Here is a 14,835-nt window from a genome sequence, read left to right on the forward strand (position 1 = left end):
CGGCTTCTCACTTGTATACATGTATTTTGTTTAGGGCCCAAGTAAGCGCAGTATCAATTAGAACATGTGATATGTAATATGCAATATTATAACAGTGCCTATTAGTCAATAGCAATATAACAACGATCCAATATAAATCAATATATTGCTTGTGAGCACAGTGAGGAGATATAACACACATGATCTACCACGTGTTTGGTTAAAAGTTTTCCACAGGGCAAAACCTCATCCTTTACCTCAAAGGTACATTTTATTTATCACATTTATCGCGATGATTATCGACATCGGCCGATATGAGCATCATCCAGCTCGGTCATCGTCACGCGCAGCTTCCACGTTTCAGGGTTTTCAGCCGGTGGAGGGTGAATTTATCATTACTGCGTCGGGGAAGCTGTGGAAACCAGGGCAGCCTGAGAAGGTTTGCATTGACTCCTCCCTTCACTCTGCGAGCTGCGCCTCCTCCTCCTCCTCCAGCAGCACAGGAGCTGCCGAGCCTCGTCTTTCACTGAGGAGATCCCGACAGCCGGAGCACTAGCGAAACCTCCTCGTACAGCCATGGCAGAAAACGCCGGCTTGGATAACCACCGCATCAAGAGCTTTAAAAACAAGGGACGCGATGTCGAGGTGAGCTGACATGTTGGACGCGAGGGTTGCATTTTTACACAGAAAGCGAAAGACTGCGGGCCTCGTTGTGTGGAGCCCGGCTGCAGCTGCCTGTCCGCTAGCTGGCTAGCTAACCAGCTAACAAGCTAACGCGAGGAGTTCGCCATCACAAGTGTCTAACGGCCTGTTGGTGAATCAAGTGTTTGTGATCGTAGCTGTGAGGTCAACACTCGTGACATATTAATCCCCGAGAGTTGGTGTTTGTCGGGGTGAGCTACATCACAGTTGTGTTGTTGGAAATGGGGCAGTTAAGGGGCAGGTTGTGTAGCTGTCACTGGAAGCTAACTAACTAGCTAGTTGGATGGACGCCGGTCGCAGGCGAGGCTGGGCCCGGGCCGGCACCCTAATCCTGACATGCACTGTGTCTCCGCAGCCAGGTAACTGTGAGCAGCGGCGATGCTAACTTGCGGACGCTACACACAGTGGTTGTTAGCTATTAAAACGTCGGATTGCGCTGAACGTAAAGCTCCACGGTTGTTCCACATCCACCTTAACCAAACATTGCCCCTCCTTGCTAGCTTGCTAACGTTGACAAGCAAACAGCTAGCATGTATCACCAGGTGAGGCAGCGACACCGAGCTGCTAACTAAGCCACTAAAACGTTAGCTGAACGGTTGTGATGCTGTGACCCGGGTTTTATGCTCATCTTGAAAATATATTACTGCTTAAATCATTTTGATATCATGAAGCTACTGTCAGGTTAGACTTCATAAAGGAGAGGTGGGTGTTTAGCATGGATCTGGTTACATTTAGCCAGTAGTATTAACAGATAGATCTTGGTCTAACCTTGTTATGTTTGAACTCAAATGCCATAATTGTCCAGCTTCAACATATTTCCAAACATAGGTGAGTTGTAATAACAAAAATACAACAGATAACTGTGGTTACATATTCGAGAAAGCACCACTTGTGTAACACATATTCCACTGATGAATCTTCAGCCTGAACACTGAGCATTGCAACATGCTTCTATTAATATGCGTAATTATTCATCTCAGTTACAATATTTGTCTGTATTGCTCATTGCAATGAAGACTGAACATTCATTAAAGGGATAGTTCACCCAGAAAATGAAAATTCACTCATTATATACTCACCAGTGTTCGAGTCCACAAAACACTGTTGGAGTTTCAGGGGTAAACAGCGTTGCAGCCTTATCCAATAGAGTTGAAGAAAATGGTGACCACTTCTTCAAATGTAAACACAACAACAACAACAAAGAAGACAAATTGCCTCCATGCTGCTCCTGTGGTGTCATCCAAGTGTCGGTTAGCCCCGACATTCAAATTCGACTCGAAGCGGCTTCATTTACACCGTGTTTTCAGCCTAAATGTCCTCTGTTGTTTCTGTGTGGATCACAGCAGACATTAGGCTAAAAACATGGTGTAAAGGTCTTCGCTTTGGGTGAACTGTCCCTTTAAAGACTGTTTATCAGATAGAATATGGAGAAATAAAGGAATAAGCAACACAGATCTAGACTTGTTTAGATTATACCATATATGTTATATTATACAGCAGCTCTTTTTAGTCTACCTGCCGAGACACACGCTTGTGCTGTGTTGCTCTGATGATCTTTTTGTAATCCTGAGATAATCTTCTGAAGGTATGTCTGAAAATGGCCCCTCAACATCCACACAGGTGCTGGTTGCAGTTTCACTATGAATTGCCTCAAAGCACCGGTTGATGACACATAGGTGGTTGTTTTGAAACTTAGTCAGTGTGACAAGCACATGGCTACTATCATCGACAGACTTTGCTCAGTACATTCCTGGTGCTATTTCAGGCATCCTACATGTCTGACCTGGCTCCTCTTACGCTCCCCTGTATGAATGTTGAGTTTTCTTAAAGGGATGACTCAGACTAAAGAGAGTTTGGGGTTAATTTATTTAGGTCAGGCACAGCTTCGCACATCATAAGGAACCGTTTTGAATTCCAAAGTAGTCTTGCACACCTCATGTTCTGAAATCTTAAATCCTCTTGTTTTCCTGTGTGACGTATAAAATGTAGTCATTGTTAATGTTGCACAAGTGTGATGTAGCCTAGTTTTTCTTCTTGCAAAGTTGCACATTACCATCAAGTTTTCTCTTCTTTAGTAACTACTGTTGTGCTTTTATGGGTTTTAGCAATTTTATTGTAAGTTTATTTATCATAACTTTGTTGAGGTTCTTATTTAAAGTACATTAACCTGCAGCATTAGGTGAATTAAGCAAACATAAGTGTATCGAGTTTTCCTTGGCAATCAGACTGGCCTGTTGTATCTTAATGTTGTGCTGCCTCTTAAGGGATATAATTTGTTTTGGTCAATATAGTGGCATTGTTGTTCTCGTTGTGGTTGGGAGACACCACTCGCTCTGCAGCCTCCTGAGTTATGACTGTCCCAGATTACGTAAGAGGCTATTTGGGAAGGCAACATGAACCTCTTAAAACAGTCACAAGATGTTAGACCATCTCAAACTGTTCAGTATGAACTGGAAAACCAGCAGACACACAAATACAGCAATTAGTTGAGATGTCTTTCCTCAATTGTGCTGAGTTTTTTCAGGGAAGTGACTCTTACTGTTAAATGTGTTGGGGAAACAATTTCATTTGATATCTTTATTTTTTTTTGGGGGGGGTGATTTGCCTATTAGGCCACTTTGTTATCAATGCAAAATAATCTGTTTATATTTTTCCTCAGAAGTAAAAGTTTGAATTTCTCAAATGTCAAAAAAATAAATGTTTTTTTTTAATTTGCTGTCTTTGTTTTTGTGTTTCAGACTATGAGAAGACATCGAAATGAAGTGACAATTGAGTTGAGAAAGGTGAGAAGATCCACCATCTGTCTACACACACTCACCAAGCATTAGTGCTTTTGGTTTTAAATGCATTACTTCTGCTACTCATCTTACATTCCACCATTGCTTTGGTCATATAGATAGCAGTGAATCAGATTTGCTTCTTCAATCAGATCTTCATGATACACTGTCCGTGCTGTATATGCATATGTGTAAGGATCAGATTGGATTCATGTGTCCACATCATCAACCCAAACCGTTTACATGTTTTCATGCATATCTGAAGAAATTTGATGCATTCACTCTTACCTCTCCAGTAAGATGTGATTCTGAGGTGTGTTTAGTAATCTGTAGATATGAACTTAAAAAGTGCTGAAAGTCAGAAGAAGCTGGAGCTTGACTTCAGCATGTGATGTTATACTTCATAGATGATTCACTGACACTCACTATGAAGGGACACTCTGACCGTGTGAAGTGTGGACACTTTGTCAGTGACTTTCTTGCCAACACCAATGCATTTTGTTGTTGCAATTGTGACAAAAAAAACTCACTCAGAAAAATGTGCCAGAAATTGTAGATGTGCCACAGAGAGAAGCTGTTGTCTTTCATGCACTAAGATTATTGGAATAAGTTGCACTGTCTTCACCTTGTAAACTAAGCTGGGGTATAGGGCCTCATTCTATAATATATTCTTAAGAATGTTTTAAAATTTGTTCTTTAGAAGTTTTCTAAGAGAACTCTACGTCACATTCATGACGTGTTCTTACACTGCAGTTCACATCTGTTTTCTTATATTGATGAATGCCATGTGTTCGTAAGTTGGAAGCCCTGTCAGTTTTTCCCAATTAGCATAGGTAAACGCCCAGCCAACATCCCAGAAAAGGGCATGAGACTGCAGTGCCGTGTGCACACAGAGAAATCCCAGAAACTGATAAGAACATTTAAGAAGCCAGAAAATGATTCAAAGCATTTAGTTTCTGGCTTCTCATGTCCGGGTCCTGTGTTGTGCGGTGGCATCTCCTGAGCCATCTCTTGTCTCAGGGCAGAAATAAACCTGGTTTTCAGAATGAACAGGCCACACTTGAACATTTTAACAAAAACCTACAGCAGTAAATCTACGGAACATGTGACACATTTAGTACGTAAACACCAGTGAGGATGTTCATGTGTTTAAAAAGTGTCTTTTGCAGTAAAGCGAACCTCCTGTCACACTTTGTTTAAAATCTGTGAATGCTGATAAACAAGCATGTAGAGCAACACGGCCGTCAGCAGACGTTTGGAGAGCAGTGTCACAGGGTATTTCAGTGTCACTGCTGCGGAGTGCTGAGGTGGTCTGAAGTCTAGCACATACCATTCAGCTGGATCAGAGCTGCAAGAAGCACTGCGCTAGCTGATTAGTCATCAGTGACGCACATCAGTATGGTGCACAGGAATGTAGGGCAAGGGAATCTCCTCCTACCACTGACTCACATTGCCCTGTAAATTGATGGGACGTGTGGGTCTTTCTGCCCACACATTACAGGGGGAGGGGGTTGCACAGTGTGATAAGGTTCAATGTCCTTCAGAAGATGAGTGTGTGTTTGCTTTGTTGAGCAGTCTGCAGGCACAGCTCTCAGACACCTCGGGCACCTAGAATTTCACATATGTAGGCGTCACTCCAGAAAGTTAAAGTTTCTAAAGGAGAAATAGTTTTTGATGTAGGCCTGGATTCATGAATGCATTAATGAAGACTTTCATCTCTACCCTTTATTGCTTCTCTGTCCCCCTTTTTTCTTTTCTTCCCCTTGTCAGAGCAAACGAGACGAACATCTACTGAAGAAGAGAAATGTCCCGCTGGACGAATGTCAGGAGGACTCTGATGTCGATTCAGACTTCAAAGGAGTAAGTGTGTGTTGTCGTGAGACTGGACTGTGTGGACAACAGGTCACAAAGGTTCAAATTAAGTGGGCAGTGAATGAATTTGATTTCAGAGTCTCACATTATAAACCTTTGCTGTGGCGACTGCAGTGAGCCTTCTGCTGTGCTGCGTGTTTTCTACATGCTGTAATATGTTGCATGTATGGAGACAAATGGGTTATTCCTCACAGCCATCTATTTCTCATAATCTTCTTTTGGTAGTTTAATGATAAGATGAGTAATATTCTTACAGATTAAACCAATTTGGAACCAATTCAGAAACATGGGTGAGAAAGGAAATGTAGGGCAGTGATCAAAATTGAATTGAGTCATTTCATACAACACTACTGTCAACTCTTTTCATGAAAGCACTGCCAGAGTCTCATGGGAGTGCAATCATAAAGAAACGTCAATGGAATATTAAATATTCACCCAAGTATTGCTTGATATTGGAAGTGAGATGATGCAGCCTGGAAGTTGGTGCTAATGACATTCAGAGTCACAGTGAAAACAGAAAGGCTGCGACTCATTATGATTTTTATCTGTTTCAGTTGAAGGCTGAAACACCAGCAGGCATTTTTTATATTCTGCTGCACTCTTGCTAATTTTCATCTCAGACACCCAGATGCAGTAGGGAAGCTCTGTACTGACTTGTTAATAATATTATTATTTCAGTGGTGCCATCAAACTTGTATCCAACCCACACCCTTAATCCAATGAGATCTAAATATCCACATTTATTTGTTGGTTAGTACAATTTCCTCGAAAAAGGGGTAGCCACACCCCTAAATTATATTTGATCAGTACAAGATAAAAGTATTTATTAATCCTGATTTCATGTGTGTCTCCAGTCACAGCTTTTAATGTTGTTGATGATGTTGGGATTAGTTTTTCAAATTATGCAACACTAAAACACCTCTTCTTTTTCTTTGCAGCAAAATGTTACACTTGATGCCATTTTACAGGTAAGAGTTTACACCATTCAAGCTGTCCCCTCCACTGGACTCTGCAAAAGCTTAAGACTCTAAAATTAAAGTGAGGATGCTCTCAAAAATAATGCCACAAAAAGTTTTTATTCATCAGTTAAGGTCATACAAATAAAAGTCAATCGGTATTTGCTGTGACCCAACCTTTTAAAACCAGCACTGATTCTCCTTGTGGCACAGTTTTTCATTTGGCTGGTTGGTTCTTCCAAACATCTTAAAAGTTGTTCTGTTGCATTGGGCTGTCTCCGAGACCTTATCGGCTCCCTTATAACATCTCTGGTGTTCTCCGTCTCTTCATGTGATCCCAGTCTTCATGGTTGTTGGTTATTTATTATGTTCAAACATTTATTATGGCCTTCATTCTCTGTCTCTATAGAATGCTACTAGTGATAATGCAGTGATACAGCTCAGTGCTGTACAGGCAGCCAGGTAAGTGACAACATAAACACAGAGACAGCAGATATTTAAATATACATATATTTATATACAAAGTTCTTGATTTTTTTTCTCTCCCTGCTTTTTGTTAGAAAACTGCTCTCGAGTGACAGAAACCCCCCCATCGACGACTTGATAAAGTCTGGGATTCTGCCAATTTTAGTCAAATGCCTGGAAAGGGACGACAAGTAAGTTTGCTTCCAAAGCAGTTCGTGTTAACAACTATGCCGCTCTATAGAGTCTTTACCACATTTGAGGCTTTGTGTGTGTGTGTGTGTGTGTGTCCGTCCTACTGTGTCCACACGTGAGAGTGTGTGGAGGCACGCAGGGCAGTTGGCTGGTCCTCTCAGTCCAGGCCAAGCCAAATATAACAGCATTCCTGTCTCATGGAGTTTCCCAATTCCCAGGACCTTGTGTTCATCAAGGGAGGGCTGGGGGGTGGTGGTGGTGATTATATGCTGTTGAAAAACATTTCAGGGAGAAGTTGTAAGGATTTTACCATGACAACCCACAACAGATGGCATCATGTGGAACACGAGCTTATGTCGGACAATTGTTATTTTTGAGTTTGTGCAGAAAGCAGCAGTGCAGTATAATCCATGTTCATCCATCAAGAGGAAATAATTGTCTATTTGGTTGCTATAGTAGCGTGGCAGGTGGCCAAGTCAGCTCAGTTTGACATAATGAGGCACAGAATCACAATGAAATGTACAACCAGAAAACCAGAGCCACTTGACATGAACAAGAACAGACTAAATATATTTCCTGAGCTCCTCAAATTAATTCTGTGAATTCTTGATAGCAGAGAGGATAAAACCACTCTGACCACAGGCAAATACCGCAGCTGGTTGCATCACAGCGAGCTCCACAACCTGTTTTACCATTTCCCAGTGAAAACTTTACAAACCACTGATGGAATATTCAGTGGGTTAGACAGACTTGCCCCCCTTTGCCATGATGCACTAGCATTTGGCTGGTGGGTGGTGTGAAGACCACTTGCCACTGTGTGATTTCTAATATTTTATGTTGCAATTTATTTGAATAATTTAATAAATGGATTGTCTGCCCCTTTGAGCTCAGCCCCAGTTTGTAATCCAGACCACTGATCCGGTGTCAGATATACGATCCACCGTACAGGCTGTTTGAACAGGATTTCAGAGATTGTGAAACTGATTAATCTCTTTTTAAAGAAACCAGTTACAGAAAAACTCTCGTGAGCCGCAAGCCTTTGATTAAAATAGGTTTGAGGTACTTTGCTCTAAAAAGCCCTTTTAGCACTGAAAGCTGGAAGCTATTAGGTGCTTAGGGCATCAATCCGCCTGGGAAAACAAGCTATCTCGGCGGGAAACTTATGAAACATGCACTACAGTGTTTATCATTATTTAATCTCGATTTAACATCAAAACAAGCTTTCTCTATGTCTTTATCTTTATTTTCCGTCTTTGCCCTGCAGCCCCTCTCTTCAGTTTGAAGCAGCTTGGGCTCTGACCAACATCGCGTCTGGGACTTCAGCACAGACTCAGGCTGTGGTTAAATCCAGTAAGTTGACCCCACATTCTGTCGAGCCCAGCGTTAGCCCTCCAGTCTGTGTTTGTGCTCCGTCTGCAGTTTGCCAAGCAAGCATAATTATTTGTTTTTCTCTCTCTCTCTGAGTCATTTTTTTAAGATAATGGCTTTGTCTCAAAATAAGAGTCCTCTGTTATCTAATAAAAACATGACTGGAGAGTGGGAACCATGATTAGTCATCATATGATTAACTGGCTGTTACATTAACAAGGGATTGTTCTCTTAAATGTAAGTATATGTAAATTATACTAAAGTTGGACTTTTTAGCCATTTGGTTGCTTATTTAAATGTCATGATGATTTCTTTTATTTAAGTGTGTATCTCAGCCAGTGAATGATATTTTATATTGAGTCATTGTATTTTTCTTTGAGCCCTGACACAGTCACAGTTTTTATGTTTGTTTTATTGGCTTCGACTATGACGAGGCTACAGAACGTATCACTGGAGCTCAGTACCCGTGGGCAGATTTTTGATGTTGATGTTTGTGTGTCCAGATGCAGTGCCCCTTTTCCTGCGACTGCTACACTCCCCCCACCAAAACGTTTGTGAACAGGCTGTATGGGCTTTAGGAAACATTATAGGTAAGTGCAGTCAGACAGAAGAGTGTGACTGTTCACAGTGTGGAAGGATCTCTGCAGAGTCATGCTGACCTCCTGGCCTTTGCTTACTCAGGTGATGGCCCACACTGCAGGGACTATGTAATCTCCCTGGGCGTGGTCAAGCCCCTGCTTTCTTTCATCAACCCGTCAATCCCCATTACCTTCCTCCGCAATGTTACCTGGGTCATTGTTAACCTCTGCCGCAACAAGGATCCACCACCTCCCATGGAGACCGTGCAGGAGGTGAGTGTGTGTGCAGACCTTCATGTGCCAGACAGAGTGTGTTGCTCTGCAGTTGACTGTGTCACTGCAGGCTGAGTCATAGAGATTTTCAGTAGCCAAATCAGCCTCATGTCCCAGGGACTATAAATCTCTTGTGGTGCTTTTTGAAGTCTGGTCTTGACAGCTATTCCAATTTGTGATTTTTTTTTTTTATTTCACTCTGCCCTGATTTTGCCTTAATCTGATCCATCTATTCCACTGCTTCATCCAGCCCACTCAACAACCTACTTTTCTTTCCCCACAGATTTTGCCTGCTCTCTGTGTGCTAATATATCATACAGATATAAATGTAAGTATCTGTCATTAACATTTGCTGATTCTCTGTTTTGAAGTGAAACCCACATTTAATGTGAATGTGTATGATAAATTGTGTGTCTGTGTTTAGATCCTTGTAGACACAGTGTGGGCTCTGTCCTATCTGACGGACGGAGGCAACGAGCAGATCCAGATGGTCATTGATTCTGGAGTCGTTCCATATCTTGTGCCTCTCCTCAGCCACCAGGAAGTGAAAGTTCAGGTAAGCCTTTGTTCTATCAAGCAGAGTAATTTGCTTTGCCTTGTGCTTCCAGTGAGATGAACACTTTCATTTTCGTCCTTCTTGAATTAATACGTTTTTTTTTCTTTGTCTTGAAATCTGCAGACGGCAGCTCTGAGGGCAGTGGGAAATATTGTAACGGGAACAGATGAGCAGACACAGGTTGTGCTCAACTGTGACGTCCTCTCACATTTCTCCAACCTGCTCACACACCCTAAAGAAAAGATCAACAAGGTATACAAACCACAACCACAACATTCATGTTGTGTTATGTTTTTATGAGACTGGTGGTTTTTTCATGTTGCAACAGGAGTAATGTGTCTGCTCTGTGCAAACTGTACTGAAGTTCATGGCATTTACAAGAGTAACCTGTTTTCACTGTCAGGAAGTATCAGACATTGATATACTTGAACAAGAAAATACTTGTAATACAGTTTTGGCACCAAAAGCCAGAAGTTACTTGTATATGTAAGAATATTTACGTGCAGAAGCTATAGTGCTGTTTTTGAATTTGTGATTTGTCTGTTTGCAGGAGGCAGTCTGGTTCCTGTCCAACATCACAGCTGGGAACCAGCAGCAGGTCCAAGCTGTGATCGACGCAGGATTGATTCCTATGATCATTCACCAACTGGCCAAGGTTTGTTTGTGGTGGAAGAGCATAAAAGAAATTCCTTTAGCGTCATAACCTACCCTCTTTTTGTAAAGTTTTCTCAACAGATGCTACCAGACTCTATATTTAGAAAATAACAATGTTTGCATTGATTTTCATTGTGTTTTCACTTGCATCAACACATTCCATGTTTTGTAGCCAGAACACAACTGCTGATAAATGAAATGGATGCAAACGGAGCGTAGATATTGTGTGTGCCTGTGCATCATGCTGTTGTTGAAAAGTCCTGCTACGTGCACATCTTAGTGACAGCCTGTCTCTCTACAGGGCGACTTTGGCACTCAGAAAGAGGCAGCGTGGGCCATCAGCAACCTCACCATCAGTGGGAGGAAAGACCAGGTGAGCTAATGTCAGAATGTGGTGTTTTAATATGTTTGCTGCCAAATGAGAAATGTATTTTGTATTTTTATTTAAATTGCAGAATGTATACCTAGCACCTTAGTCAGTCATTTAAATTCTAAAATTCCAAGTTCCACATTTGTAACCTTGTACCTGTGTTGTAATCAAGTATGGATGTGGTGTGTATGTGTGGGTTTGTGTAGGTGCAGTACCTGGTGGAGCAGGATGTCACTTCTCCGTTCTGTAGCCTGCTGTCAGTGAAGGACTCGCAGGTGGTGCAGGTCGTCCTGGACGGCCTCAAGAACATCCTCATCATGGCAGGAGACGAAGCCAGCACCATCGCGGAGATCATCGAGGAGTGTGGAGGTCTGTCCCAAGCATTACTCTTCAACGTGTCCACTTCATTTCACCTTATCCTCTTTTAAATTCAGTTTTCTGTTTTTCCAGGACTAGAATATGAAGATAATTGGGCTATAATTACATCTTCTTAGTTCTTACATGTAATTTGAGTGTAAAAATTTCTCTGTGATTTAAACAAGGGGGAAATGTGTTTGTTTTGTTTTTCACAGGTTTGGAGAAGATAGAGAATCTGCAGCAGCACGAGAATGAGGATATCTACAAACTAGCCTTTGAGATTATTGATCAGTACTTTTCAGGAGATGATGTGAGTTCACAAACACTGATTTTACACCCGAAACTTTTCATTAATTTTTTCCTGCATAGTCAACACCTAACTCTGTCCTGATCTCATGTCTGTCTATTTCAGATCGATGAAGATTCCAGTTTGATCCCTGAAACCACTCAAGGAGGAACCTTCAACTTTGACCCAGCTTCCAACATGCAAACAAAGGAGTTTAATTTCTAAAAGCCAGGATGTTTGGTTCTACCAGCTGCACGGGTACTCTGTAATCACCCTAGATGTTTATCCATCTCTCCTCCAACCGGCAACCTGGTACCCAAGGATTTACTTTGGATCACTTCAACATGGAAACTCACCACTGAAGGATTTGCCCACCTCTGCACTGCAGGGTGTTTTTTCTTTTTTCTTTTTTAATGGTCATCCCTCACAGAACACGGCATCCAATCATAGGAGTCCTGGTCACTCGACAGGCTACATCACCATCTGACAACCTGCATCAGGAGGATTGTCAGGATTCTCTGCCAGTGCTTCTAAATATCACACAAAAATAATAGCAGAAGGAAGGAAAAGCCTTCGGGGCAAGATTTAAATTGCCAAATGTCTAGTCCTCACAAAGACAAAAACACAAGCACATTTACACACACACACACATACACACATTAATGTACACACTTTTGGACACCTAGAATCAGTGTGCATACTTCTTTTAGAAGCCATCATATCACTTACGGGGAAGAAATACTGCTGATGGTTTGTGGTTTATTTTTTGTGCTTTCCCTCCCCTGGATTGTCCTCTGGTGTTACTTCAACCACGTGCACGCACACTAATATTCAAGTACACATGTCAACACTCTTATTTACACTCATACCTGAAGGCTGAGCACCCCAACAACCCTCTCTCACCAAGTTTAAAGAGTTAATCCCAGAGTTTAGCCATGATTATCCACGGACCCCCACTTCCCTCCCAGGAGCGTCCTGGGGCAGGTGGAGGGGCGAAAGGGCTCTAAGGCAAAACAAGGACTCCGTGGCAAACAGACTGACGGGACTTCTTACTCAATGGCGTCACTTTTTTTAAAGTGACCTGTTGAATAAACATGTTTGTTCAAAAAAAAAATCATAAAAAATGTGAAGAAAATGCCATAATACTTTTTTCCAATACAGACAACAATAAGACCTGCTTATTGCCTGCTCCTGATTCAGCAGAGCGACAATATTTTTGTTCTTGTTTGTTTTTTTTTGGGGGGGGGGGGTACCTATCATGGGAGGAAGCACCGTTTAGGTGAAGCCGCAGAGACTTGAGAGAAAAGGAACATGTCAGCTGTAGCGTTTGTCTCCCCCACAGGACATCCATTTCTGCAGCATGAGCTTGGTCACATCCTGTGACCTGGTGAACTGTGTGCTCCGGCCTCCCCTGTAATGTGAAACTCAGGATGGGGTTTAACATGAAAAGAGAAGAAAAAAAAACTTACGAAAAAAAGAAACGTCGAGCTAAAATCGATCCGAATTGCTTATCTGACCTTAAGCTTATTTTACTTTTTTTTTTTTATTCTCTCTTCAAAGAAATATTTTAGTTTCATGTTTCAGCTTCTCCTGGTTGAGTCTGTGGAGCTTCCATAGTCTGTTTTTGCATTTTCCTTTTCTTCAGTCTTATGCACACGTCTGAGGGGCATATTGATGTCTGCCTGCAGAGAGGGACCTATACTCACTGAAGACTAAACCTGCATAAGGAGTACAGGTCCTGTCATTTATTATACTTAACTACTTTTTGATGAAGAGGTCACATGTCATCACTAAATTTGAATAACTGTACAAAAAATGTGATGTGTATCTCTCCTTGCCGTCTAATGAATATATGAATATATTTACATAAAGCCTGTACAAAGCTGCTGCAGCTGACAGTCGTTGGATGGACGATAACTTTACTGTCAAAGATGGCTGGGGAGGGTTTTTTTTTTTTTCTTTTGTTGAAGCAATATTTCTTTGTTTCATTGTTTTTATTTTTGACTTGCATATGTATTGTGATGACATGCTGATTAATTGGATCAGAGCTGTGTTTTTCTCCTCATGGCGGTGACGGGCTGTTTAAAAAAAGTACCGTCCCATGTCCCAGTTGGTGCGTAGGTTCGGGTTTGAGGGTGTCGAACTCCGAGCCCGACCCTCGCCCTGGTCTCGAAGACTTTCTGATCCTCTGGATGGCTGCTAACTACTGATAGGGGGTCAGAGTAGGGGGTGGGGGGTGTCACACTGGGGTTTAAAATATTATGTGGAGTTGTTATGAGCAGCCCAGGCTTGTTTTTGGGACTAGCTGTTTATTACTGAACAAAACTATAGAGAAGGTGTACAGTCATGAACTAGCAGAATAGACCGAGCCACTTTAAAGATTTACAATTTCGTTGCCTTGTATCCGAATTGGATACAAGCTTATGTTTGTTGCAAGATTTTTACTTGCTAATGAAAAGTTGTTTTAAATAAAATAATAGGAGAAAAGCAACAGACAGCGTTTTGGCCTCTGATTGTTTATATCTTTTTATAAATTTTAGATTGAATTCTTCTCTTTAAGGTGGCTCATTGATGCTTTCAACTCTTGTGCATATTAAAGAAAAGAATGAGTTGAAAATCATTGTGCCTTTTGTTTTTCATTTCAACTAAAACTTCAGTTTTATTGAATAGAAAAAAAAAGATTCTTTGAGCAAGGTGAGAATGTGGGAGACGTGGCTACGGTAACATGGCCTCCATGGTGTTGGAGTTTACCATTGATGCTGCTCTCTGCTGTTGAGAGCACCCTACAGTTGTATTCATGGAACATTGTAACGCATCATTTCTCCCTCTCAACTACCTTCCCTCTCCTCCAACACAACAAATCATCATCACCATATTTCAGTCAGGGGATTTTTGATATCATTGCCTCTCATCTCGCCCTCAGGACATGATCTGTGTTTCTGATCCTAACCAAAATAAACTTGATGTTTAGCCACTGGATCCTCCGTGCTTGCAAGTGTTGTGATTCACACACACAGTAGCTGTTGTTTCTTTTAAGTTGCATGAGTGTGAATGTGACTAATGTTTAACAAGGATGGATTCAGGGGATTTGAGAGAAAGTTAGACACCGGTTTCTGCAGATTTCTGTCTCTCCCACAGTCCAAACACATGCAGACTGGTGTTATGTTAATTTGAGACTTTACAGTGACCACAGGTGGGAATGTTTTTTTCTCTGTATGTTGGTCCTGTGATTGGCAGGTGACCCGTCTGCTGGTGACCGACCCACTGCCTCTCACCCACTGACGGCAGGGATCAGCTCCAGCTCCCCCAGTGACCCTCAAAGGATGGTATAGTGGTACAGATGGTGGATGGATCCCTTACTCCTCCCATTGATTCTCTATGCATCATTATTTACAGTATAGACATGCTGGCAACAGATAATAGGATGGGGAGTCACTGGGTCATTATCTG

The 14,835-nt window shown here is 41.8% G+C and overlaps 1 protein-coding gene across 3 annotated transcripts; it reads left to right on the forward strand.

Annotated features, from left to right (window-relative positions):
• Nucleotides 1-440: 440 nt before the first annotated feature.
• Nucleotides 441-14,005, forward strand: kpna3 (karyopherin alpha 3 (importin alpha 4)). 3 transcript variants are annotated; one of them, XR_011244237.1, is made up of 17 exons: nt 441-624; nt 3,420-3,464; nt 5,229-5,318; nt 6,269-6,298; nt 6,696-6,748; nt 6,847-6,942; nt 8,208-8,293; nt 8,815-8,901; nt 8,993-9,162; nt 9,446-9,490; nt 9,587-9,718; nt 9,842-9,970; nt 10,269-10,373; nt 10,674-10,745; nt 10,915-11,111; nt 11,315-11,409; nt 11,512-12,598. XR_011244237.1 is itself a non-coding variant. In XM_069532323.1 (17 exons), the coding sequence occupies exons 1-17, from the start codon at nt 556-558 to the stop codon at nt 11,608-11,610; spliced, it is 1,566 nt and encodes a 521-aa protein (XP_069388424.1). In that variant the 5' UTR covers nt 445-555; the 3' UTR covers nt 11,611-14,005. The 3 variants fall into 3 exon arrangements, 2 of the variants coding, with proteins under 2 accessions (XP_069388424.1, XP_069388425.1); XM_069532323.1 differs by having other exon boundaries at nt 445-624; nt 10,949-11,111; nt 11,512-14,005; XM_069532324.1 differs by lacking the exon at nt 441-624 and adding an exon at nt 959-1,040 and having other exon boundaries at nt 10,949-11,111; nt 11,512-14,005.
• Nucleotides 14,006-14,835: the final 830 nt, after the last annotated feature.

This window comes from Paralichthys olivaceus, chromosome 10 (assembly GCF_024713975.1).
Source record: "Paralichthys olivaceus isolate ysfri-2021 chromosome 10, ASM2471397v2, whole genome shotgun sequence".
In the NCBI taxonomy this organism is placed as follows: domain Eukaryota; kingdom Metazoa; phylum Chordata; class Actinopteri; order Pleuronectiformes; family Paralichthyidae; genus Paralichthys; species Paralichthys olivaceus.